This window comes from Orycteropus afer, unplaced genomic scaffold (assembly GCF_000298275.1).
Source record: "Orycteropus afer afer isolate SDZICR_OR568_19922 unplaced genomic scaffold, OryAfe1.0 scaffold00059, whole genome shotgun sequence".
Taxonomy (NCBI): domain Eukaryota; kingdom Metazoa; phylum Chordata; class Mammalia; order Tubulidentata; family Orycteropodidae; genus Orycteropus; species Orycteropus afer.
In genome coordinates, this window is record NW_006921646.1 from 6,992,584 (window position 1) to 7,014,803 (window position 22,220).

Genomic DNA, 22,220 nt, shown 5'->3' on the forward strand with positions numbered 1-22,220 from the left:
TAGAATACGAAGGCTTTAGAGGCCCGTCGCTGAGTGACAGCTCGACGCACTCTGCTTTGCCCACAGGCCGGTACTCTTCCTTTGAGGTGCTAAACAAAGTGGCACGCCCGGATCCCAGCTGATCAGCTGCTGGGCTTTGGCGGCTGCCCCTCCGGGCGAGACCATTTGTGACTCCTTGGGAGGGGTGCGTGAACAGGGGAGGGGGCGGAGCGGCCATTGTCCGGTCAGCGCAGCCTCCGGGGGAGGGGAGAGTGTTACGGAGTGAGCGCGGCCCGAGGCTTCACCGCAGCCGCTGCCAGTCCAGAGCCGGCGGGGCCCTAAGGTCCTTCCCAACGCCGCCGCTCGAGATATCGCTCTGGCTAGGGAGCGGCGGTGGGAGCCGCCGAGGGCGCCTGGTCTTCCCTCTTTCCCCCTTCCCCCTTCCCCCGCGGTCCTCGATTCACCCGCCCCTCCTCCTCAGTTCCCCTCCCTCTCTTCGCCGCGCCTCCCCAGGCCCCCCCGTCTCCGCAGGCCCAGTGGTGCAGCCCGCCTCCAGCTGACCGGCCTGGAATCCCGGCTCGGAGCCCCGGACTCGCGCCCGCCCGCGCGCCCACTCCCTCCCCCTTCCCCCGCCCCGGGCCCCCCGACGCCACCGCCTCCTCTGAGCGGGGCCCAGGCCCAGCCGCTGCCACCGCCGCCGCCGAGCTCCACCGCCGCCGAGCACCATGGGAGACGCCGGGAGCGAGCGTAGCAAAGCGCCCAGCCTGCCGCCTCGCTGTCCCTGCGGCTTCTGGGGGTAAGTGCCAGGTCGGGTGGGGGTGGGGGCCGGGGGCGCGGGCGCCGAGGTTGTCCAGGCAGGCCTTGGAGCCCCGGGAGGCCGAGACCCTGGGGGCTGGGCCCAAGCTGGGCCTACGGAGAGGGGGCAGGGGTCGCGTCCCGGATTGGGGGGCCGTGTGGGAAGCTGGAAGTGAGCAGAGAGGGCCCTGCCCAGGGTGCGTTTCCACCCCCTGGGACTCGCCTGCCCGGGGCTCGGGCTTCCAGGGGCCTCTCTGGCCACGGGTGAGGGGGGCAGGGCAGTGGGGGAGGGAGGAAGGGGTGGTATTGGCACCTCCCAGTGGAGCAGTGTTGCCCCCTTCCTTGGCATGTTGAGGCTAGCTTTCTTATCTCCTCCCTTCCTTTAGAGTGAGTTGGTGCCTAGGCATCAGGAGGGTATTTCCTCTGACTTTTTCACCTCCCTCCTCCCCCCAGACACTTGCATCATCACTTCCTAAATTATATCCTAGTGCCCCATTTGCTTTTAGGAAGCAGTTCAAACGTCACCCATTTTTTAAAATCCAGCCCAGAACCAGGCTGGGATAAAGTTATAAGATTCTTTTGAGGTCTCATGTTTAGTTAAAACATGTTTGAGAAGAAGATCTAATATTTCCTTGTAATAATAAGGAAAATAACGAACAACAAAAACCCAAAAGACCTCAAGTCAGTCTGGTTTGGGAATATGGGAGCCAATTTACCTGATTGACTCAAATTCCCCTCTTGCCCCCATTCTCTTAATTGAGAACAATTATGTTCACATTGGACAGCATATATTACTATTTTACCATCCTGTGTTAGGGGTGAAAAATTGTGAGGTGGGAAATCCACATTTCTTCCCAAAGTTAGTTTGAATTTTCTTTGTAACGTTTTGAGCTTTATGGGCTGTTGTTCCTCTTTCCTAACAGGTGCCTCCATCATACCTTGTAACTGTAGTTTTGTAATAAGGAAACTAGAGACTTTGAAGGCCAACTTCTGTGATTGAGCCTTTTTTATTATTTTTGAAGAGGTAAATTGAGTCAGGAAGTAGATGAATATTCCTGTTGAGGACATTTTGAGAGAAGTATTGGAGTATTTTTATTTTTGCTTTCCAAGTTCTAGGAATGGTTAAAGTAGAAATTAATGCTATAATTTTGGGAGTGCAGAGAAAGATTAGAAAGTGGCTCTTAATGTAGATTTCTGTGAAATCTTTCAAATCCAAAGGTTATGATGAAAAAGTAGAGTCTTCTTATCTCTCTGCCTTTTCGTTCTTAAAAATTTCCAGATAGAAGGACGTAGGTTAAAAGTAAGTTATGCCATTTCCAAAAACTCTAAGCTGTGAAAATATTTTAGGTTTATAGTCTCTCCATTTTGATTTGAGAGTAACTGGATGGTCTGCTAAGTGCTTTCATAGATAATCTAATTCCCACAAGAATCTTAAGAAGGAGGAACCATTATCTGCTTTTTAGCAGATGGGGAACCTGAGGCCTAAAGGGGAGGCAGGACTTGCCCATAGCACACAGGGAGTGTAGGGTGGAGTTGGTGAGCTCTTTAGAGTGCTCTGTACCATCACTTGTGAATGCTTGTGACATCAGTCTGCTACCCTGGAAAAATCTGGTGTCACAAGCCTCCAAGAAGACATGTGGCCCAAAGAAAGTAGCTGCCAATGGCAGCTAATACCGAGGATGTATCAGAAGTCTGTTTCCTGGCAACATATTTATGTCCTTGGGACCATTATCATAAGTGAAACCCTTTTTGAAAGACTTACATCAAGACTGAAACTGAGAAGTACCATAGCCTTTTTGCCTTTAGTTAGCAGGGTTCTGAGTAGCACCAAGAGAGATGGTACCATAGAGGAAAAGTTACATTGATGCTGTACTTGACCTGTAAGCAAACAGGGCTGCTTTTTTGTTATTTTCTATCTGGCACTTTTTATGAACTACACTTTGCTTAGCTCTGGTAGCATGGTGCCTAAGGCACTTGGCTGCTAACCAGAAGGCTGGCGGTTCAAACCCATCAGCCACTCCTCGGAAGGAAGATGGGGCAATCTACTTCCATAGTGATACTGCCTCGGAAACCCAAGGAAGGGTCACTGTGAGTTGGGTCAGACTCGATGACACATAACAACAACAACAACATAATTTGCGTAATCATTTGTGAGCACAAACACGTGTGACATTGTGGTGAAAAGTGTTTTATTTATTTATTTATTTTAATGTGTAATGTTTAAATTTTTCCTAAGGTATTTATTTTCCTAATGTGTTTGTTTGTAGACACGTGTAATTTGCATTTCATACCAAAGCATAGTGAAATTACGGCTTAATTTCCATCATATCATAACTAACTTTGAATATGCTTCCCCAGTGCATGGGCTGGGTTCATATTATGTTTATTATGTGTACTTAAGGAGCTCTGGTAGCATAGTGCCTAAAGCACTTGACTGCTAACCAGGAGGCTGGTGGTTCAAATCCACCAGCCACTCCTCAGAAGGAAGATGGGGCAATCTACTTCCATAGTGATACTGCCTTGGAAACCCAAGGAGGGGTTGCTATGAGTCAGGTCTGACTCGACAGCACATAACAACAACAACAATGTGTACTTACAATATATTTAACAGATACTCGAGCGCCTGTGTGCTATAATAGTGATTAGGGGGCACTGACCCATTGTCTGGGAGCAGGGAGCATAGAGAAGTAAATTGACAGTTATAATAAAGTCTACTATTACAGGGTTCCATGAGAGGGACACCTACTGTAGCTGGGGTGGAGGTGAAGGAAGGATATTGTAGAGGAAGTGACACTTCGGCCTAGACCTGCAGGATGAGTACATGAAGGGTAGGGAATGGAGATAGAAAAGCAGTTCTCTCTGGTAGAGGAATAATGTGAGTGAAGACTTAGAGGTGAGTGAGCGCTACACATTTCAGGAACTGAAAGTTCATTGGGGTCAATTTGTAGATTGTGAGGGGGGGATCAGCTAAGGATGAGGCTGGGGAGGTGAGAGTACTTGGTGGTGCAGGAACCCATAGGTAATGCTGGGGACTTTGGATTTTTATCCTAAGAGCAGTGGAGTACTGTTGAGGAACTTTGAGCAGGGAGTGATATAATTATCTTTAACATGAAAGATTAGATTGAACTTGAGAGTGGCCTGGTATTAGTGTGTATTAGTGTGTGTTGTGTCTGTATCAACACATACATGTATGTTGGTAGGGGGTTGTCCGGGCAGGAGGTACAGAAGACTTGTCAGGAACAGTAATGTAAGCCAGTGATACTGGGGGCCTGAACCAGCTTATTGGATAGGAGAATAGAGAGACTAGATGGTTTTGGAAGTCTTTTGGGAGAAATTGTTGCCTTTTCCCTTTATGAAAATGAAGGCAAATCATTCCCTAAAACATTTTGTTCAGTCTTGTACCTTGTGGATGCCTTAGGTCTATAAAGTCAGGGCCAGCACCCGACCCTTTGTAGAGGAGCCTCTCATCAGAATGTTCTGTCATGAGCAGACTAAAGACAGTTTCTTTAGGATTGCTTTTCTCTCCGACCCAGGTTGAGGGACTTGCTGCCAAGCATTGTCACTGGTACCCAATGAGACACCAGTCAGTGGGGCGTGATTAAATTGGAGAGCTTTGAGATCTGTCTTGTGGGAATGCAATTAGAAAAGAGAATGCTGAGAGGAATATAGCAACTCAAATGTGTTGTTGCTTAGAACGCTTAAAGTTTCCAGTTTTCTCGTTTTTGGTTTATAGTGTGTAATGTGTACAAGTTGTGCTAATTTTATAGAGATAGAACCTACCTAAAAAAGGATCGGAGTTAATGACTGATGGATTGGATTGTGTCCCCTAGAAATATGTGTTGTAACTGAACCTCTATGCCTGTGGTTATAATCCCATTTGGGAATGATTTGTCTCTTATATTAATTAGGCAGGATTACCATAGGGTGTATCTTGAGTCAATCTCTTTTGAGACATGAAAGAGATTAAACAAGTGAACACAGAAGAGATGGTGTAAGATAGACAGCAAGACACATGGAGATGTCCAGAGAAGCAGAAGCTGAAGAGGCAAGGACTTCACCCCAGAGCCCACAGAGAGAGCCTTCCCCTAGAGCTGGTGCTCTGAATTCAGACTTCTAGCCTCCTCAGCTGTGAGAAAATAAATTTGTTTGTTAAAGCCATCCATTTGTGGTATTTCTGTTGTACCAGCTCTAGTTAACTAAGACAATGACCATAAAAAATAGTTTTTTTTTTTTTCCTAATAAATGAACTTAACATTTTCAGGTAAATACAAGCATTTTTGTAGCTCAGTTTAAGCATTCAGCAATCATGTAGAAAATATACTAGTTTACAGTCACGTCGCTTGATATTCACAATAAATACATTCTGTGAAATAGGGCATGTGATTTGTCCATTGTGTGGACACCATTTTATATTTATATAGAGACAATCCTTGGATTATAAATGAGTTCCATTACTAAGCCTGTCTTTAAGTTGAGTTTGTATATAAGTTGGAACAGTTATGTGGGGTTTGTATCTAGTATCAGTCATATGTTTGTCTTAGTATATAGTACCTTTCTATGCATGAAAAATGAAACACTTCCAGATACACTAAAACATCTTTAATATTACCATGTTTTGATGTGTATTGCAGTGTAGCACCTATTTATTACTATGAACTATTGTATGTACCTCTACTTTTAATATAATAGGGTTTATAGGGTTTGGGACCACAGACATAAATGTGATCAGACATTACCCTAAAGGATATCATGCGGTACATTGACTGCAGTCAAATTTGAAATGAAATCATAAATTAGTAAATTTGTATATGATCTATAATTGAAACATATACATACACAGAAGCGCTTTGTAGACTCTACAGTTATAAGTGGTATCAGTTGAAGCGATATTTGAAATGGTTTAGACATTAAAAGTGTACTGAAGCCTAAATATTTTCAAAAGTTGTTGAAGAGCAGACCTAGAATATTATAGAAAAGACAGGATGAAGAATAAGAGAATAAGAATAGAAAGAATATTAGGATGAGGAAAGATGAGAATATTTTTTCTAATTGTACTTATGAAGTATAAAAATATAATTACTGTTATTGATGTCTTGCTTTCACAATTGGAGAGTTCTATCAGAATGTAATATTATGGAAACCATCAGAAGTCCTATTTCTTTTATAAACAGGCCTAAAGTACAGTCCATAAATGTTCAGCCTGGTATTTAGGGAATATGAGAGTATTTAAACATGAGATTTATTAGGTGAACTATTCACTGTTTTTGATGAGGGGGAGAAAAGCTGTTCTAAAGAATCATGTCATAAAACAAATGTTATGTGTCGTCAAGTCGGACCCGACTCATAGTGACCCCTCCTTGAGTATTTGAGGCAGTATCACTACGAAGTAGATTGCCCAACCTTCCTTCCGAAAAACAAATATTACATGGGTATTCTATTCTATTGAAGCATTTTGCCTACCAACTATATTTGCTAGAAAATAGATGTATTTTAAGTAAAGATGGGAACAGACAGAAGTCAGGAGTACTCTCACAAAATTTAATGGAATTACTATTAGAAAAGTTACTATTGGGAAATTGATTGAAAGTATAACACAATTCATTTTATTTTTGCCAGTCACAAGATACTGACTAGTTTGGCTTAAACAGAATCAATGATTTTTTTTTCTCATGAGCCCAGGTTTTGTGAATTGATTTATAGAACATTAGTATCTCTTTCTGTTTCTGTCACTGTGTAGATTATCTGGCTCTGGTGTGCTTGGTTCCTACCAGTGTGTGGCCCTCATACTCATTTTTCTTCTTCATTTTCAGTCTTCCAGTTGGAACATGTTGCCATACTTAACTAGCTTAACCTGGGCTTTCAAGTTCATGTGAACACAGAACACTGTGAATCACACTAATCAGTAGTGTTCATTTCGGTGATGTCACTAATTATCCTTTGATTATAAAATCCCCTGAAACATTCCCTTAAAAACAAAACAGCTTATTTATGCGGTTAACAGTCATCTTTGAGTATTATATGCACCTGAAGATACATAATCTTAATTATTTATTACATTTTGAACTATTAGTACATTTATCTACTTACTCCATTTTCCTAACTACATTTGGGGTATCCAGAAATAGGAAATTTTCCCCTTTGATGTGATGGAAAATAGAGATAAAATGTTTTTTTTTAATTTTTATTTTTTCATAGAGAACAGTAGTCTTTGTTTCCATTGGTTTTAAGCAGTAGCTTTTTAGAATTAGGTCCAGTTAGCATAGAAGATATAATATTAAACTCTTGATACTATTCTCTTCTCCTCATCCTTCCTTGTCCTGAAAAGAGGAGAATCTAATACTTTAAGTTGTATGAAAAGTTTTGACTAAAAGTCTGTTCATAATTCTCAGTGGTATTGAAGTTAACATTACTTTTCACAAATTAACCTTTTCCTGGATGGTAAAATCAGGGAGCTAAGAATCCTTTGGAAGAATAGAGCCTTTAAGTAAAAGTAGCAGTTTAAAACAATGTATTAAATATTATTTACTTAGAATAGAGTACTGAGTGGGTGGGAACTAATATAATTGGATTTTTTATTAGGTCATTAGAAGGTTGTATCTGTGCAAAGTGACACAGGGTTTTGAAATCCTACAATAATCACAGGTCAGGATTGAGGTTAAAAATTCTTTCCTTTTTTTGAAGAAAGGTTGTGTTTCTTACCTTAACAAAGCTAAGTGGAGGAAGTGACTAGTTAATACCTAATATTCATATAATTTTAATGAAACACTTAAAATATCATCCAGATTTTGGTTTGTTGAATGTTTGGGACTTGATGTGACAGTGGTTTGCAAAAGAGGGCCTTCACTCCAATTGTGTGGATGACACTGGTGCCATTCAGTTCTACTAGCAGCTTTTTTTTTTTTAATCTACTAGCAGCTTTGAGGAACAGGCTGACCCTGTTCTGGGCTGGGTTCCTGTATAAAAAGATTAAGTTGCTGAATGAGATATTTAGGCGTAAGGAAGAAATTCCCTATATACATTGAATGAAGAAGGGAAATGAAGGAAGTTTAAAGTGTTTAGTAACCAGAATCTAAGACATTTTTCTAGAATTGTACTGTCTGGTGTGATAGTTCCTAGTCACTTGTGGCAGTTTAAATTCAGAATAATTAAAATTGAACAAAATTAGATATTCAGTTCCTCGGTCACACTAACTACATTTTAAATGCTCAGTAGCTCACTAGCTCAATAGATAGTGGCTACCCTGTTGACTTGATGGCATACAACAACAATAAAGTCCCTGTTGGGGAACACGAGTATACAACATTTTCATTCTCCCAGAAGGTTCTGTTGGCAGTGCTGTTCTAGAATGTTCACCCGATAGGCAGCCAGGAATTTAAGCCTGTTTTCTTGTGGGCTCTCCAGACCTCTGTTTTCTTGTATTTGGAAAGTGAAGGACTTGTCTAACATAAATCTAACATTTTATTTCCACTGGAGAAGAAAATGGTGTTGTTGCTGTAGATTACTGGGAAATACACCTTTGATCAGTTTCTGGGATTAAAATTTTAGTACAATTCTGTCTATAGTTTAAACTTTTTTTAATTTTAAGGAGCTCTGGTGGCGTAGTGCTTAAGGCGTTTGACTACTAACCAGAAGGCTGGTGGGCTTGACCACCAGCCACTCTGTGGAAGGAAGACTGGGCAATCTACTTCTGTAAAGATTTACTGCCTCAGAAACCCAAAGGGGGTCGCTTTGAGTCGGAATTGTCTCGATGGCAATGAGGTTTTTTTCCTTTTTCTTCTCTTAAGTTTTAATGTGTAGTTTAAACATTTGACTCGATCATTTCAACTCAGCATTATTAAACTGGCAATCTCAGAAATCTGTGAAAGGGAGATGTTGGTTTGATAAAGTGTCCTTTTTTTCCTCTTTAGTGAGAGAATTTTCCAAGGTACTCATCTTGGATTGTGATGTGACTTCTGTAGAGGAATAATACTTGTTATGCAAATGTAAATCTCATATGGCAGCTTTTGTTATGTGATAAGGTATAAGTGCATTAGATTTTTGAGTAAATTCAAGTCACCATATATAGAGAAAAGTAGAATGTATCAATATCCAGCAGCAGTGAGCAAAACATAACTGATCTGTTTGTACCAGGTTGTGAGAGAATGGCCCAAGATGAATGAAAATGTCATGTCATCCGTGAGACTGGGGACAGAGCTTCAAACAGTACCTAAGTAGTGGCTACAGCTGTTAACCAGAGGAAGGAAGACATGCCAGCTAACTGCATCTGTTCATTCAGATGTACCAGATGTCTTATATCATAGGCAGGCATGAGTTTGTGTTAGTGCCCACGAATGTCCTGGGAGAGGTCCTAAGGACATAGGAGCTGCTTGCTACCACTCTGGCCTCTGGGGAAGGGAACCACACCACAGTTTTTTGTGTCTCCAGATTGTAGACAGTCTCTATTTATCCTCACTGCTGCCTCATTAATGACCTGGCATTAATTCATTAATGAGTGAAGTTGGTGATGGTGGACTTGAGACCTTTTGAAGAGTGCCTTTTCTCATTTCTTGCTGCTAAAGTGGAGTGGTGTGGAGTAACAGCTGTTGGTATCTTACCTACTCTTGGACTCTTAAACAATGGTAAATTGAAATGCATTTGTATAAAATAATCACTCTCAGCCACACTTCTTGAAAGAGACGTATTTTGACTGTTGAAAGTATACGGTTCTGCAGTCAGGTTTTTGGGTCAGGCACTTGGTTTTCTCTTACAGGCTTGCATTGGCAGCATTCCTGAACACAGCGAGAGGAGGTTTCTGTACCTGATGGTACTTAACTGGAAGAGCTAGGGCAGGAAGTTGGGGTACACAGAAAGGGTGGAGGGATTTGCTGATCATGTCTGGGCTTTCAAAACCTATGTCTATTTCAGGTTATCCTTTTCCAGTTTCACCCTTTTCTAGGGTGCCTTATATGGATAGATGTGCTGGCAGAGTTATCTCCAGAGATTTTTTTTTTTTTTTTTTTTAGGGGGAGGAGGGGACAGGATATAGTGAAAGAGATATATAAGGAAGACTGAATAATACAGTCATTCTTAAACTGGTCAGAAGTGTATTTATGTAACAAGAAATAATAAAAAGTAAACTAGAGTTGGGGAAAGATGTATATTGTACAGTGAGTTGTTGCCAGATTTATGATTTCTTAAATCCTGTGCCAGGGGCAGCATTGGTAGTATTATATTTTAGGGCGTTATCGCTTCTGATGGAGTCCCTGGGTGGTGCAAATGATTAAGGCACTTGGCTGCTAGCAAAAATGTTGAAGGTTTGAGTTTACCCAGAGGTGCTTCAGAAGAAAGGCCTGGCAATCTACTTGTGAAAAATTAGCCATTAAAAACCCTGTGCGCACAGATCTACTCTGATAACTCATGGCAACTGGAGAAAAAAATAGTTTCTAACTATGGCTTTCTTTTTCATCCTTTTCAGTTGCCACTGAAATCCAGAAAGCCCGATTTTTCAAGTCTTTGTATGTTTGCATATGAAACTTTGTATGTATACAAAACCTTCACAGAGTATAACTTCACAGTTTCATTTAGCTTGCCTTTCCCTTTTAACATAACAGAAAGATGTATTACTTAACCTTTAAAAGAAGAGCATTGTTACGATGTTGACCTATAAAAATGTTTGTATAGAGGAACTTTTTTTTGTTGTTGATCTGGGGAGAAATATATTCCCAGTTTCTGTGGATAGGTCTCTCTTAATGAGAATACCCTTTTCCCCAGCTCCCAAACACTTCCAAGATGTAGTTAAATTATCCATTTTGTGTGTTTAAGGCTTATCTTCTTAGTGCGTTTTGGGCAACATCTGATCAAGGAACAGTTGCTATGACTTAATGATAGTATCTTTGCAGATGACAGGAGCTGTGGTAGCTTAGTGCCTAAGGCACTTGACTGCTAACCAGAAGGCTGGCGGTCAAACCCACCAGCCACTCCTCAGAAGGAAGGTTGGGCAATCTACTTCCATAGTGATACCATCTCAGAAACCCAAGGAGGGGTTGCTGTGAGTTGAATCTGACTCAATGGCAGTGAGTTTTTTTTTTTTTTTTTAGGTTTGCAGATGACAGATGCAGTTTTAAGTGAAAGTATGGAGTACACTTGCATGGTATACACTAGAGTTGCTTTTGGGGTTTATAATCTCAATAGTACATCACTGTGGGTTGATCTAGAAAATGATAGCCACAGAAAACCTGTTCTGTGGGAGTATATGCCGTTAATGTGACTATTTTCTTAGGTTTGGTTTTAGACTTTAGACTGTCTAGTGACTTGTTATATTCTGGTATTTGGAGGCTTCTTAAGTTTACCTGAGTAGTTTTCGTTGTAGATACTTAAATCATACTATTTTTGGTTGGAGCTAGGGACGTGAAGAATGAACTGTGTTGGTTTTACGTTTAAACTTGGAATACAGAAAAGTCACTAGACAAATATGTCAGACACCAGATTTGTAGGTGAGTGGGAAGGGTAAGGACACAAGGTGGTCAAGGGGAAGACTGGAGTGCAAAGGGGTGAAGATGGGGAAATGTGGTTTGAAGTCAAATGTTGGTAAAGAATGAAGATGCTTTGTGGCCATCATCTTCTTAGAAAATGAAAAACAACCACATTTTAAGGGCTAGAGATACTACTATACAAGTGGTGGATGGGGTTAAAGAAAACCTATCTTTTCTTGAAGTGTAGGGTATAAGTCTCCCTAGAATCTTATAGAGAAGTGCTAAAGATCACAGGATAATATTTGTCGTATAAATTCCACACTAGAGTTTGGCAGAAATAACAGAGCTTTGAGCAAAATTGGTGTTATGTCTGTTAAAACTACATGGGATTTATCTTCTGCTAAACCTAGAGACACCTATCTTCTCCTTCAGTTAAAGATGATGCTTCGTGGTGTTTCTGCATCAGACCATGGGGACTCAGCCTACCTTCTTTCCTTTGTTGATACTGCCATAACCAACTCCATCCTTTGAGAATTCTTTTCTCCCTTTTACCCACAAGCTTGGCAGAGAGTTGAACAAAGTCTTATCCATGTTCTCCTATTATTTGCTGTTTTCAGAAAAACAACTCACACAGCACATCTTCTTAAAAAGATTTAACAGCTAATATGTATGGGAGAGGTTATGCTTAGTCTTAAAGAATTTAATAGTAATGCCTCCTGGGGAATAGGACCTTTCTTATTTGCTGAGAGGCTTCTGAAGGACCCATTCTCATCGAACTCAGGGCTCCTCTGAAACTCCTTCAGGAAGGAAGGGCATGCTGATCTCTTATTTCCAGAATGCATTTGAGCTTAGTGGCTAGCTAGGAGCTTTGGAATCACAGACTTGGGTTTAAAACAAGACTTTATCACTTTCTGCTTGACTTTGAGCACTTTAATCCTCTGCCTCTTTATCTTTAAAAAAGAATATAGGATCTCTCTTAGAGTTGCTTTGAGGTTAAGTGAGCTGTAATGCCTATGAAAACCCTCTTGGCACAGTGCCTGGCCACAGTAATTACATTTATTAAGGATTTACTTCCCAACACTGAATGAAGAAGCATTGGTGGCAGATTAATAGATGCAGAACTATCTTGTCTCAACTGGGCAATTTACATTTATGGTGATCTCCAGACCGATGCCACCTACTTAGTTGATCAGGTTTCTGACCAGCCTGAATGTGAGCCCCTTCAAGCCATTTTCCAGAACCAGTCCTTTCTTCAGCAAGTATTTGTTAAGTCCTCTGTTGTGTGTCTTGCTTGAGCTCTGCTAGGCATGAGGATACCATGCTCTGGCTTTTGCCCTGAAAAAGTTCTCAGTGTAGAGAGGGAGATGGACTGACAAAACATCTTGAAGAAAGTGCTGTGGGAAATCATTGCAGATACTGTGACAGAACTGATGGGGGGTGTGTTACCTCACCTGAGATTGGAGTAGGGCCAGGAGAGCTTCTCTGAGGTGATGGTGCTTGAGATGCTTATGAAAGATGAGCAGGAGTTAACCAGGTTTGTGCAAAGGCACAGAAGTATGAGAAAGCTTGCTGACTCCAGAGAATTGCAAATACAACTCTGTATAAGATAAGCTCAGTATAAGGTGTAGTGTGTGGCAGGAAGTAAGATGAAGGTGGGGATGAAGCAAGAACCAAATACAAAGGTCTTTAATTGCTGTGCTGGGGAGTTTAGATTTTATACTGGAGTAGTTGGGAACCACTTAAGGATTTTAAGAGTGTATGACAGGAGGATGAAGTGGGGGGTTTTAAAGCATGGAAGCAGAGAGTCCAGTTGGAGATTTCAAACCTTTTTGGGCCATGATTCCCTTTGGCAGTCTGGTAAAATTTATACACCTCATTCACAGAAAAATGCATAAAATAAAATATCTGTGATTATAAGGAAAACACATTATGTTGAAGTAACACTTCTATCCATGGACCCAGGATGAAGCAGTTCTGACTGAATGGTGTAGTAGAGTTGCTGAGAATGAACAAAGACTGAGACTTAGGGGTGGCGACTGAAGAGGAAGTATAAAAGCAGAGACAGATTGGATAGCAGGGAGGGTCTGGGTAAAGGAGAAGAGAGACAGCAAGGTTTTTGACATGGCAGCTGGGTAGATAATGGTGTCAGTCACATGTGGTATGTATGGAAGTTCCTTTGCTTCCAAACTGGTTTGATTTTGAAAGGTGGTTGTGAATCCATTTATTCCTAAGTCTAAAGTGAAATTGTGGAAGCAACCACTAATACCATCTGTCAGTGGTGTGCAGAGTTTTGTTTGATAGAAGAATATTTATGCTTTAGAAGTTCTTAAGTTGAAATGATTCTGTATTAGAAGATGAGTGGGTGGGTTGTAGGGAAGAGATAATTCATTTTGGAACACATTGAGTTTTATTTTTTGTGATGTAGATATCATGTTAGTGTACTATCATGTATCTTTTAAAACTATATTTTTAAATTTAAATTGAAGTAATACATATATAGTTAAAATGTGTAAATCCTAAGCATACAGCTGGATGAATTTTCACTAAGTGAACATACTTATGTAATTAGCACACATATTAGGAAATAATGTCACTGGTATTCCTCAGAAACCCGTTTCCTATTCTCTTCGGTTGTTGCCCCTTTCCTCCTCAAGGGTAGTCACTATCCTGACTTCTAGTGCCATGAATTACTTAACAATTTTGATTTGGCTGACTTTTTTTTCTTTTTAGATCTTATTCCCTCCCCCTTTTTTTTCCCTAAATCAAGGCATAACTTTATGCATATATTTCAAATGTATACTTTGATGAATTCTTTTGTACAACTTGATGAATTTTTTCTCATATGTTTACTATATAACCACCACCTACCCTGGTTGAGCTATGTTGTTGTTGTTGTTATGTGCCATCGAGTCGGACCCGACTCATAGTGACCCCTCCTTGGGTTTCCGAGGCAGTATCACTACGGAAGTAGGTTGCCCCATCGTCCTTCCGAAGAGTGGCTGGTGGGTTTGAACTGCCAGCCTTCTGGTTAGCAGTCAAGTGCCTTAGGCACTACATTACCAGAGCTCCTGGTTGGGTTATAGTTAGTACATTTTCAGCATCCAGTTGTACTTTGTCCACACTAGTTTTCAAAACAAATTCTATCAGTCTTTATATTTTTGTTTATTTTATTGTGATTTGGGTGAAAGTTTACAGAGAAATTCATTTTCCATACAGTAATTCATATACATTTTGTTTCATGACATTGATTGTGACCCCCATAATGTAACAGCTCTCTTCCCACTTCCTCCCTGTGGTTACCTTTTCCTTGTGTCCTTCTTTGCTATGTATTCTTTGCCCTCTGAGTGATCTCCCTGTGCAAATACTGCCCTACTGATCTCCCATGGTTGATTCTTCTAAGGATTATACCTACCTGGTGTAAATGTTCACCTTATACTCCTGTCTGTTTGGCTGGAAGCCATGGGCGTGAGTTCGGTTCCAGGTCTGAAGAGTGATTAGGGGCCATAATCTAGGGGGTTTTACCAGTTTTAGTCAGACCAGTAAGGCTGGTCTTTTTTTTTTTTTTCCTTTTAAAATACATTTTATTGAAATATAATTCATGTATAGTGAAACACACAAAATAAGCGTGACATGGGTCAATTCTATTTTAAAAAAATTTTTTGCAGTGTTCCCTCCTCTCCCCTTCCACCCCTGGTAACCAACAAAGTTTCCCTCCATACATAAACCTTTCCTTGACTTTCAGAATAATGAACTAGTACTATATTTGTTCTTCTGTGATTGACTTAACTCAGCATAATGTCCTCCAAGTTCATCCATGTTATGATGTGTTTTACAGATTCTACATTATTCTTTAGGGTTGCATAGTATTCCATTGTGTATATGTACCATCCTTTGGTTATGCATTCTTCTGTTGATGGGCATGTAGGTTGTTCCATCTTTTTGCTATTGTAAAAAATTGCTCTGATGAACATGGGTGTGCATGTATCTGTTCTTGTCTTGGTTCTTACGTCTTTAGGATATATACTGAATAATGGGATTGCTGGGAAGATTGGTCTTTTTTATGATTTTGAATTTTGTTCCATCAGTTTCTATATTTTATGGGAAAAATTTGAGGGGTAGACTCCAAATGATTATGTAGGGGAAGAGCTCCCAGTCCGTAGCACCCATAACTCATTGCTGTTAAGTTGATTCCAATTCATAATGACTATAAAACAAGACTGCTCTGTAGGGCTTCCAAGGCTATAGTCTGTATGGAAACACACTTCCACATCTTTCTCCTGCGGAGCTGCTGATTCATTTGAACTGGTCACCTTTCGATTAGCAGCCATTGCTTAACCACTGTACCATTAGAGCTCCTTATCCCAGTTGATAGCCCCACTTTTTCTGATCTCTATCACCATAGATTACTTTGGCCTGTTTTTTTATTTTATGTAAATGGAATCATAATATTTACTCTCTCTCATTTGGCTTTTTCCCCTCAGCATTATGACTGAGATATATCTATGTTTGTATAATCAAAACCAAACCAAACTCACTGCCCTCAAGTTGGAGCTGACTCATAGTGACCCCTCCTTGGGTTTCCGAGGCAGTATCACTACAGAAGTAGGTTGCCCAACCTTCCTTGTGAGGAGTTGCTGGTGGGTTTGAACTGCCAGCCTTCTGGTTAGCAGTCAAATGCTTTAGGCACTACGCCACCAGAGCTCCCATGTTTGTATAGCATAGTTATTTTACATTGCTTTTTAGTATTCCTTTGTATGATAACATAGTTTATCCATTAAATTTTTGTGGGTTTTCTCTTTTTTTTAGTATTATGAATAATGCTATGAATATTCTTGCATGTATCTTTTGGTGGACATAAGCACTAATTTCTTTTGGGTGTGTACCTAGCAATATAATTGATGGATTATAAGGTGTAGGGTTGTAAGGTGTACGAGCTTTGGTGGAGTAGTGGCTAATGCATTTAGCCTACTAACCAGAAGCTTGGTGGTTCAAACCCACTAGCTGCTTCAATGGAAGTTGGTTGGGGTGATCTACTTCTGTAAAGATTCACTGCGTCAGAAACCCGATGGGAGTCACTATGAGTTGGAACTGACTTGATGGCAGTAAGTTTTTTTTTTTTTGTAAGGTGTTGGATTATGTATGTTTAGATTGGTAGGTCTTTCCACTTATCCAGTGTGGTGGTATTAATTTACACTTTCATCACCAGTGTATGAGAGCTCTGGCTACTCCACTTCTTTGCCACCATTTGATACTGTCTTACATTTTAGCTATGTGTGGGGCTATTGCATTGTGGTTTTAATTTATATTTCTCTGATGACTAGTAAATTCGAGCACCTGTCTTTATTGGCCATTTGGCTAAACTCTGTTGTGATATGAGTCCTTTTAAAGATAGTATGTAAATTTCCTTATATAATTTTATAGTATCTTTTATTTTTTTAATTGGAAAAAAAATGTATTCATATAGTCTAAAGAATGTATGACAGGAGGATGAATTGGAGGGTTTGACTTATTATACATTGTTATAATATAATTATATTGTATATAATTAATTAGAATATAATTATATTAAAATTCAAGCAAATGAAACGAATATATGTTGAAGGGGATGCCTCCCTTCTACATTATAACTTTTAGCAAGAATCATGGTTAAGTTTCTCAAGTATCCTTCTAGAAATTTCTTATGTATACATTCCATTTATCCTTTTTTTCTAAGATATATAGTGGCATACTCTACATACCATTCCGCACTTTTGCATTTTTCCCTTAATATATCTTAAGAGTTATTTCCAAATCAGCATATATATTTCTAGCTCTTCTTTTAAATGGCAGCACAGGATAGGTGGATATACTAGATTTGACTAGATTATCTGATCTCCTCTATTGTTATGCTACAAAAATGGTGTCAGGTATGTTGAATTTTCAGAGCTTATGGAACATTTAAATGTGGAAATGCCTTTGATGTCTGAAGTTTAGGAAAGAAGATAGATTAGGGCTATACCATTTGTGGTGACATGAATGCACAGGTCATAGCTGAAATCAAGGGAGCAAGGTGGGGTCACACAGGAAGAGCTGTTAGACTCTTGGTTCTGTTTGGGATAAGGATAGGATTGTCAGAATCACTTTAGGAACCTTCTCTAAAAACATATCACTGTTGCTTCCCCCAACTTCAGTTTAGTAGGTCCAGAATGGAGGCTATACAATTCATTCTTGCCTTTTTTTCTTTCATCCCTTGATTACCCCTGTATGTCACTTTCTTTTTGGGATACAGTGGTACAGAGGAGAAGACAGCTGAGGATGAAACCCTGAGAAACTTAAGTAGAAGAGCAGGAATTTGGGAAGGAGATGGGAAAAAATTCAAGAGCTTATAGGTTCACTAAAACCAAGAGTGGGAGATAGTTTAATGAGTGAGTGGCAGTTGAATCATGCTTCAAAGAGTGATCAGGTAAGCTGATAATTGGGACTTCTGTGCTGCATAAAGGTGCTAGATGACTTTAAGTAAGCCCTTTTCACTTAGTCATCCTTGGGTAGTCCAGCATGGTACCTTTTGTGGAAAATTGCCATAATTGTATTTCATGGGTACCAGACATGAACAGCTTCCGTTAGTGATCTACTGATCCAACGTTTATGAGTTGAAATAACATTTCTTTAATGTATTTATACCTTTGGGTGGATTTAAAGAGAAACAGAAATACTGACATCTTAGGTTTCAAAAAGTAGTTTCTCCTTGTAATCTAGGTTCTGGTGGACAAAATTGCACTCACCTCATTTGTTTTGAAGGAATTCTGGTGGTATAGTGGGTAAAGCATTGGGCTGCTAACCCAAAGGTTGGTGGTTTGAACCAGCTGCTCAGCCTGAGAAAGATGAGGCAGTCTGCTTCCGTAAAGATTTGTAGCTTGGGAAACCTTATAGGGCAGTTCTAGTCTGTCCTGTAGGGTCCCCATGAGTTGGAATTGACTTGATGGCAGCGGGTTTTTTGTCCGTCTTGATAATTTACTTAATTTTACAGATTTGCTCCTTCTCTCCCAGACTTACTCTCTTCTTCTAGGAAGAAGTCCTGTTGTTGTTATGTGCCGTTGAGTCGTCTCAGACTCATAGTGACCCGTCCTTGGGTTTCCAAGGCGGTATCTCCATGGAAGTAAATTGCCCAGTCTTCCTTTCGAGGAGTGGCTGGTGGGTTTGAACTGCCAGCCTTCTGGTTGGTGGTCAAGTGCCTTAGGCACTATGCAGACCTCCTGGAAGAAATCCTAGACTTTATTATTATTTTTAATTTAGTCTGACTTTCATCCTTGTGAATATTTCAGCTGTCTTATCTGAAGCCTTAAAATTACGTATTATGTCTTTTTGAAGTTCATCTGTGTTGTTGCTGAGAAGACACTCAATTCCCTAATTTTTAAAGGAGCATAGGTTGGGCTAGGGTAGAAGGAAACTGATCATCATGTAGGAGGTGATAAAATTTGTTTCCTTTTCTTTTCAAAAGCTCAGTATATATTTAGGAAAAATCAGGTGAAGTATGAGGTAGCATGAGGGGCTTCTTTCTTGGCCAGTGCTACTTTAATACTGTTTTATTCATGATTATGGGATATATGTGTCAGTGTGATACAAGAAGAAAGGACATACTAGAATTATTAGTTAAAAAATAGTATGATTGAGAGTTAATGTCAAATGACAGATTTCAGATGTTCTGAGAACACTTTTGCTACATGTTATTTTCTTTAAATGGTCTTTTTATTTAGCTATATGACTGCTATGTACTATAATAGGAATTTTAGGCACATGAGCATTTGGTGTGATCGATAACATTTGGACAATTTGAGTTTATAGATGGGCTCTTACTGAAGTACAATTATATATTACTGTTTTAATGGTAAATACTGTTATAGACAGATAATTTTTAATTTGTTTAAAATTATATAAATAAATTTAAATACTCATAAGTATAATGGCAACTTGTTCTTCCTTCATTTTAGAACATTTTCAAGAGGACAAGGTTGAAGCTATTTAGATTCACTGCTGCTTTATAGTAAGAGACCTGAAGGGAAGGCCCAGGCTTGTGGTGTGGGCAGTGGTGGGATCTGTAGACAAGGACAACTTTTGCTGTATTGTAACTGAGAAAGATTAGCTCTTGGTTCAGAATTAGACACATCTCTTAAGTGTTGACAGTATTTGGTTGAGCTGAAACTTATGATTATAATTTTCTAGTTAAGAAAAGTTCGTTGCCATTGAGTCGATTCTGACTCATGGCAACGCATGTGTTACAGAGTAGAACTCTGCTCCATAGGATTTTCAAAGCTGTAATCTTGATGGAAGCAGATCACCAGGTCTTTCTTCTGAGGCACCTCTGGGAGGATTTGAACTACCAACCTTTCAGTTAGTAGTAGGTTGTTAAATTGTAGGAGTTCCTTAAATATTCTGGATATTAAACCCTGACCAGTTACATGGTTCAGAAAATTTTTCTCCCATTCTGTAAATTGTCTCTTCACTTTGTTGATAAAAGTTCTTTGATACACAGAAATTTTTAATTTTGATGAAATCCATTTATCTGTATTGTCTTTTGCTACTTGTGCTTTTGGTGTCTTATCTAAGAATCCATTGCTAAAAACTAAGTCCTGAAGCATTACTCCTATGTTTTCTTCTTAGAATTTTATGGTTTTAGTTCTCACATTTAGGTTCTAGAACATTTTGAGTTAATTTTTGTATATGGTGTGAAGTATGTGTCCAGTGTCATTCTTTTGCATATGTAAATTTGATTGTCCCTCAAACCAAAACTTCATAATGATACTGTATTTTTTTCTCTTCATTTCTTCCTTTCTTAAAAAAAATAAAAATCATAAAGTTCTCTTTCCTTAAGTATGTCTTGGTTTTCTCCACATGACCCTGTCTCTAAGTTGTTGTTGTACTGTTTCTCATTTGAATGAATAATCTTAAATTGTTCTGAATCTTCTGAGTAGCGGTATATATTGGGGAACAATTTATTCTCAAAACAAGAATGAGGTACCGATACAAACCCTTAGTCACTGATGATCTTTGTGGTGATCTGTCATAGACAAAATAATTTACTTGATGATACCTCCTTGTATCAAAGCCTTTTAAATTGCTTAGTGATACAGACCTTGAGTCATTAAGAGGTATTTAGTGATACTCCCACAAGGATGCCACTAAGCCATTATATAGTGTCTATCTTTTCTGTTACTTTGTATTCTTGAATATGGGTAAGACAGAATGACCTGTTAGGTAAATTGAGAGTTAGTAGTTCTTGATGCACACTGATCTGCATAGACCAAATGTTTGTCCTGAAATGCTCTCCTAAGGACCTTACTCTTTTGTGGTAGTAATCTGTGAAGTCATTACTAACATCATGGAATCATAATATATTACATTTGTGTAGAACCGTATCGTTTTCAGAATGCTTTCATGTACATTATCTTAACCTGTTATGGGTGGAACAGGTATTATCTGAATTTTATAGATGAGGAAACCAGTTGGCTGCTTCAGGTATGGTGCCCTTCACAGGGATGGTGTTATTCTTTGAGACATCACTGTCCAAGGTCTAGTCTTTTGCTTTCCAAAGCCAGGAATTCATTTGTATTGATTGCTTCCTAAGACTTAGGGAGAAGATTATATTAAGCAAACTCATAAGATACCAAACCAAATCCAAATCCACTGCTGTTGATTTCTGACTTAAACGACCCTATAGGACAAGGTAGAAGTGCTTCATAGGGTTTTCAAACATGGGTGTGTATCTTTATAGAATCAAACTACCACGTCTGTCGTATCTTCTTCCGAGTGGCTGGTGGGTTCAAACTACCAGTGTTTTCATTAGTAGCTGAGGGCTTTAATAACTTTGCCACCAGGGCTCCCTCATAAGAAACTAGTACTTAGTAAAAACCAGCTATATAAAAACATTAATTATGTTAACAGAGCCAGTTGATCAATTTTTTTAATTTTAAAATTTTAATGTTTAAAATGTATCTACTTTTTTATGCTTTTTTTTCTTTTTTAAATGAAAAAATATTTTTTTTGCAGTGTTCCCACCCTTCTTCTCCCACCTCTGGTAAACCACAAAGAAAGTTTCCTTCCCCTTTCCTTGACGTTTTACAATAATGAACTAATACTATGTTTGTCATTCTGTGATTGATTTATTTCACTCAGCATAATGTCCTCCAAGTTCGTTCACATTATGTGGTGTTCTGCAGATTCTACATTTTTCTTCAGTGTTGCATATTCCATTGTGTGTATGTACCATAGGTTGCTTATCCATTCTTCTGTTGATGGGCACATAAGTTGTTTCCATCTTTTTGCTATTGTAAATAGTGCTGTGATGAACATGGGTGTGCATATATCTGTTCTTGTCCTTGCTCTCACTTCTTTAGGATATATACCTAGTAATGGCATTTCTGGGTCAAATGATTTGTAATTTCAGCTTTTTACGGAATTGCCATCCTGCTTTCCACAATGGTTGTATCATTTGGCAGTCCCACTAGCAGTGTGTGAGAGTCCCACTCTTTCCACAACCTCACCAGAATTTGTTATTTTCTGTCTTGTTGAACTTTGCCATTAGTGCTGGGGTGAGATGGTATCTCTTTGTTTTGATTTGCATCTCTCTGATGGCTGATGAGGAGCTCTGGTGGCATAATGCCTTAGGCATATGACTACTAACCAATAAGGCTGGCATTTCAAACCCACCAGCCACTCCTTGGAGGGAAGGTTGGGCAATCTACTTCTGGATTGTGAGTATTTTATCAGGTATTTACTGACCACCTGAATATCCTCTTTGGTGAGGTGTCTATTTATATCTAATGTCCATTTTTTAACTGGATTGTTAATCTTTTTGTTGTTGAGGTGTTGGAGTTGTCTATAAATTTTATTTTTTTTATTTTTTAATTTAATTTTATTTATTGTGGTTTGGGTGAAGATTTACAGAGCAAATTCACTTTCCATACAGCAGTTCACATATACTTTGTCTCATGTCATTGACCACAGTTTACAATGTAACAG

The 22,220-nt window shown here is 39.4% G+C and overlaps 1 protein-coding gene across 1 annotated transcript in view; it reads left to right on the forward strand.

Annotated features, from left to right (window-relative positions):
- The first annotated feature begins 704 nt into the window (after positions 1-704).
- Positions 705-22,220, forward strand: part of ZFAND3 (zinc finger AN1-type containing 3) — a 502,295-nt gene continuing 480,779 nt past the window's right edge. Inside the window, exon 1 of the mRNA XM_007939417.2 lies at positions 705-775. Coding sequence (XP_007937608.1) covers positions 705-775 — 71 coding nt within the window. The remainder of the gene's footprint in view (positions 776-22,220) is intronic.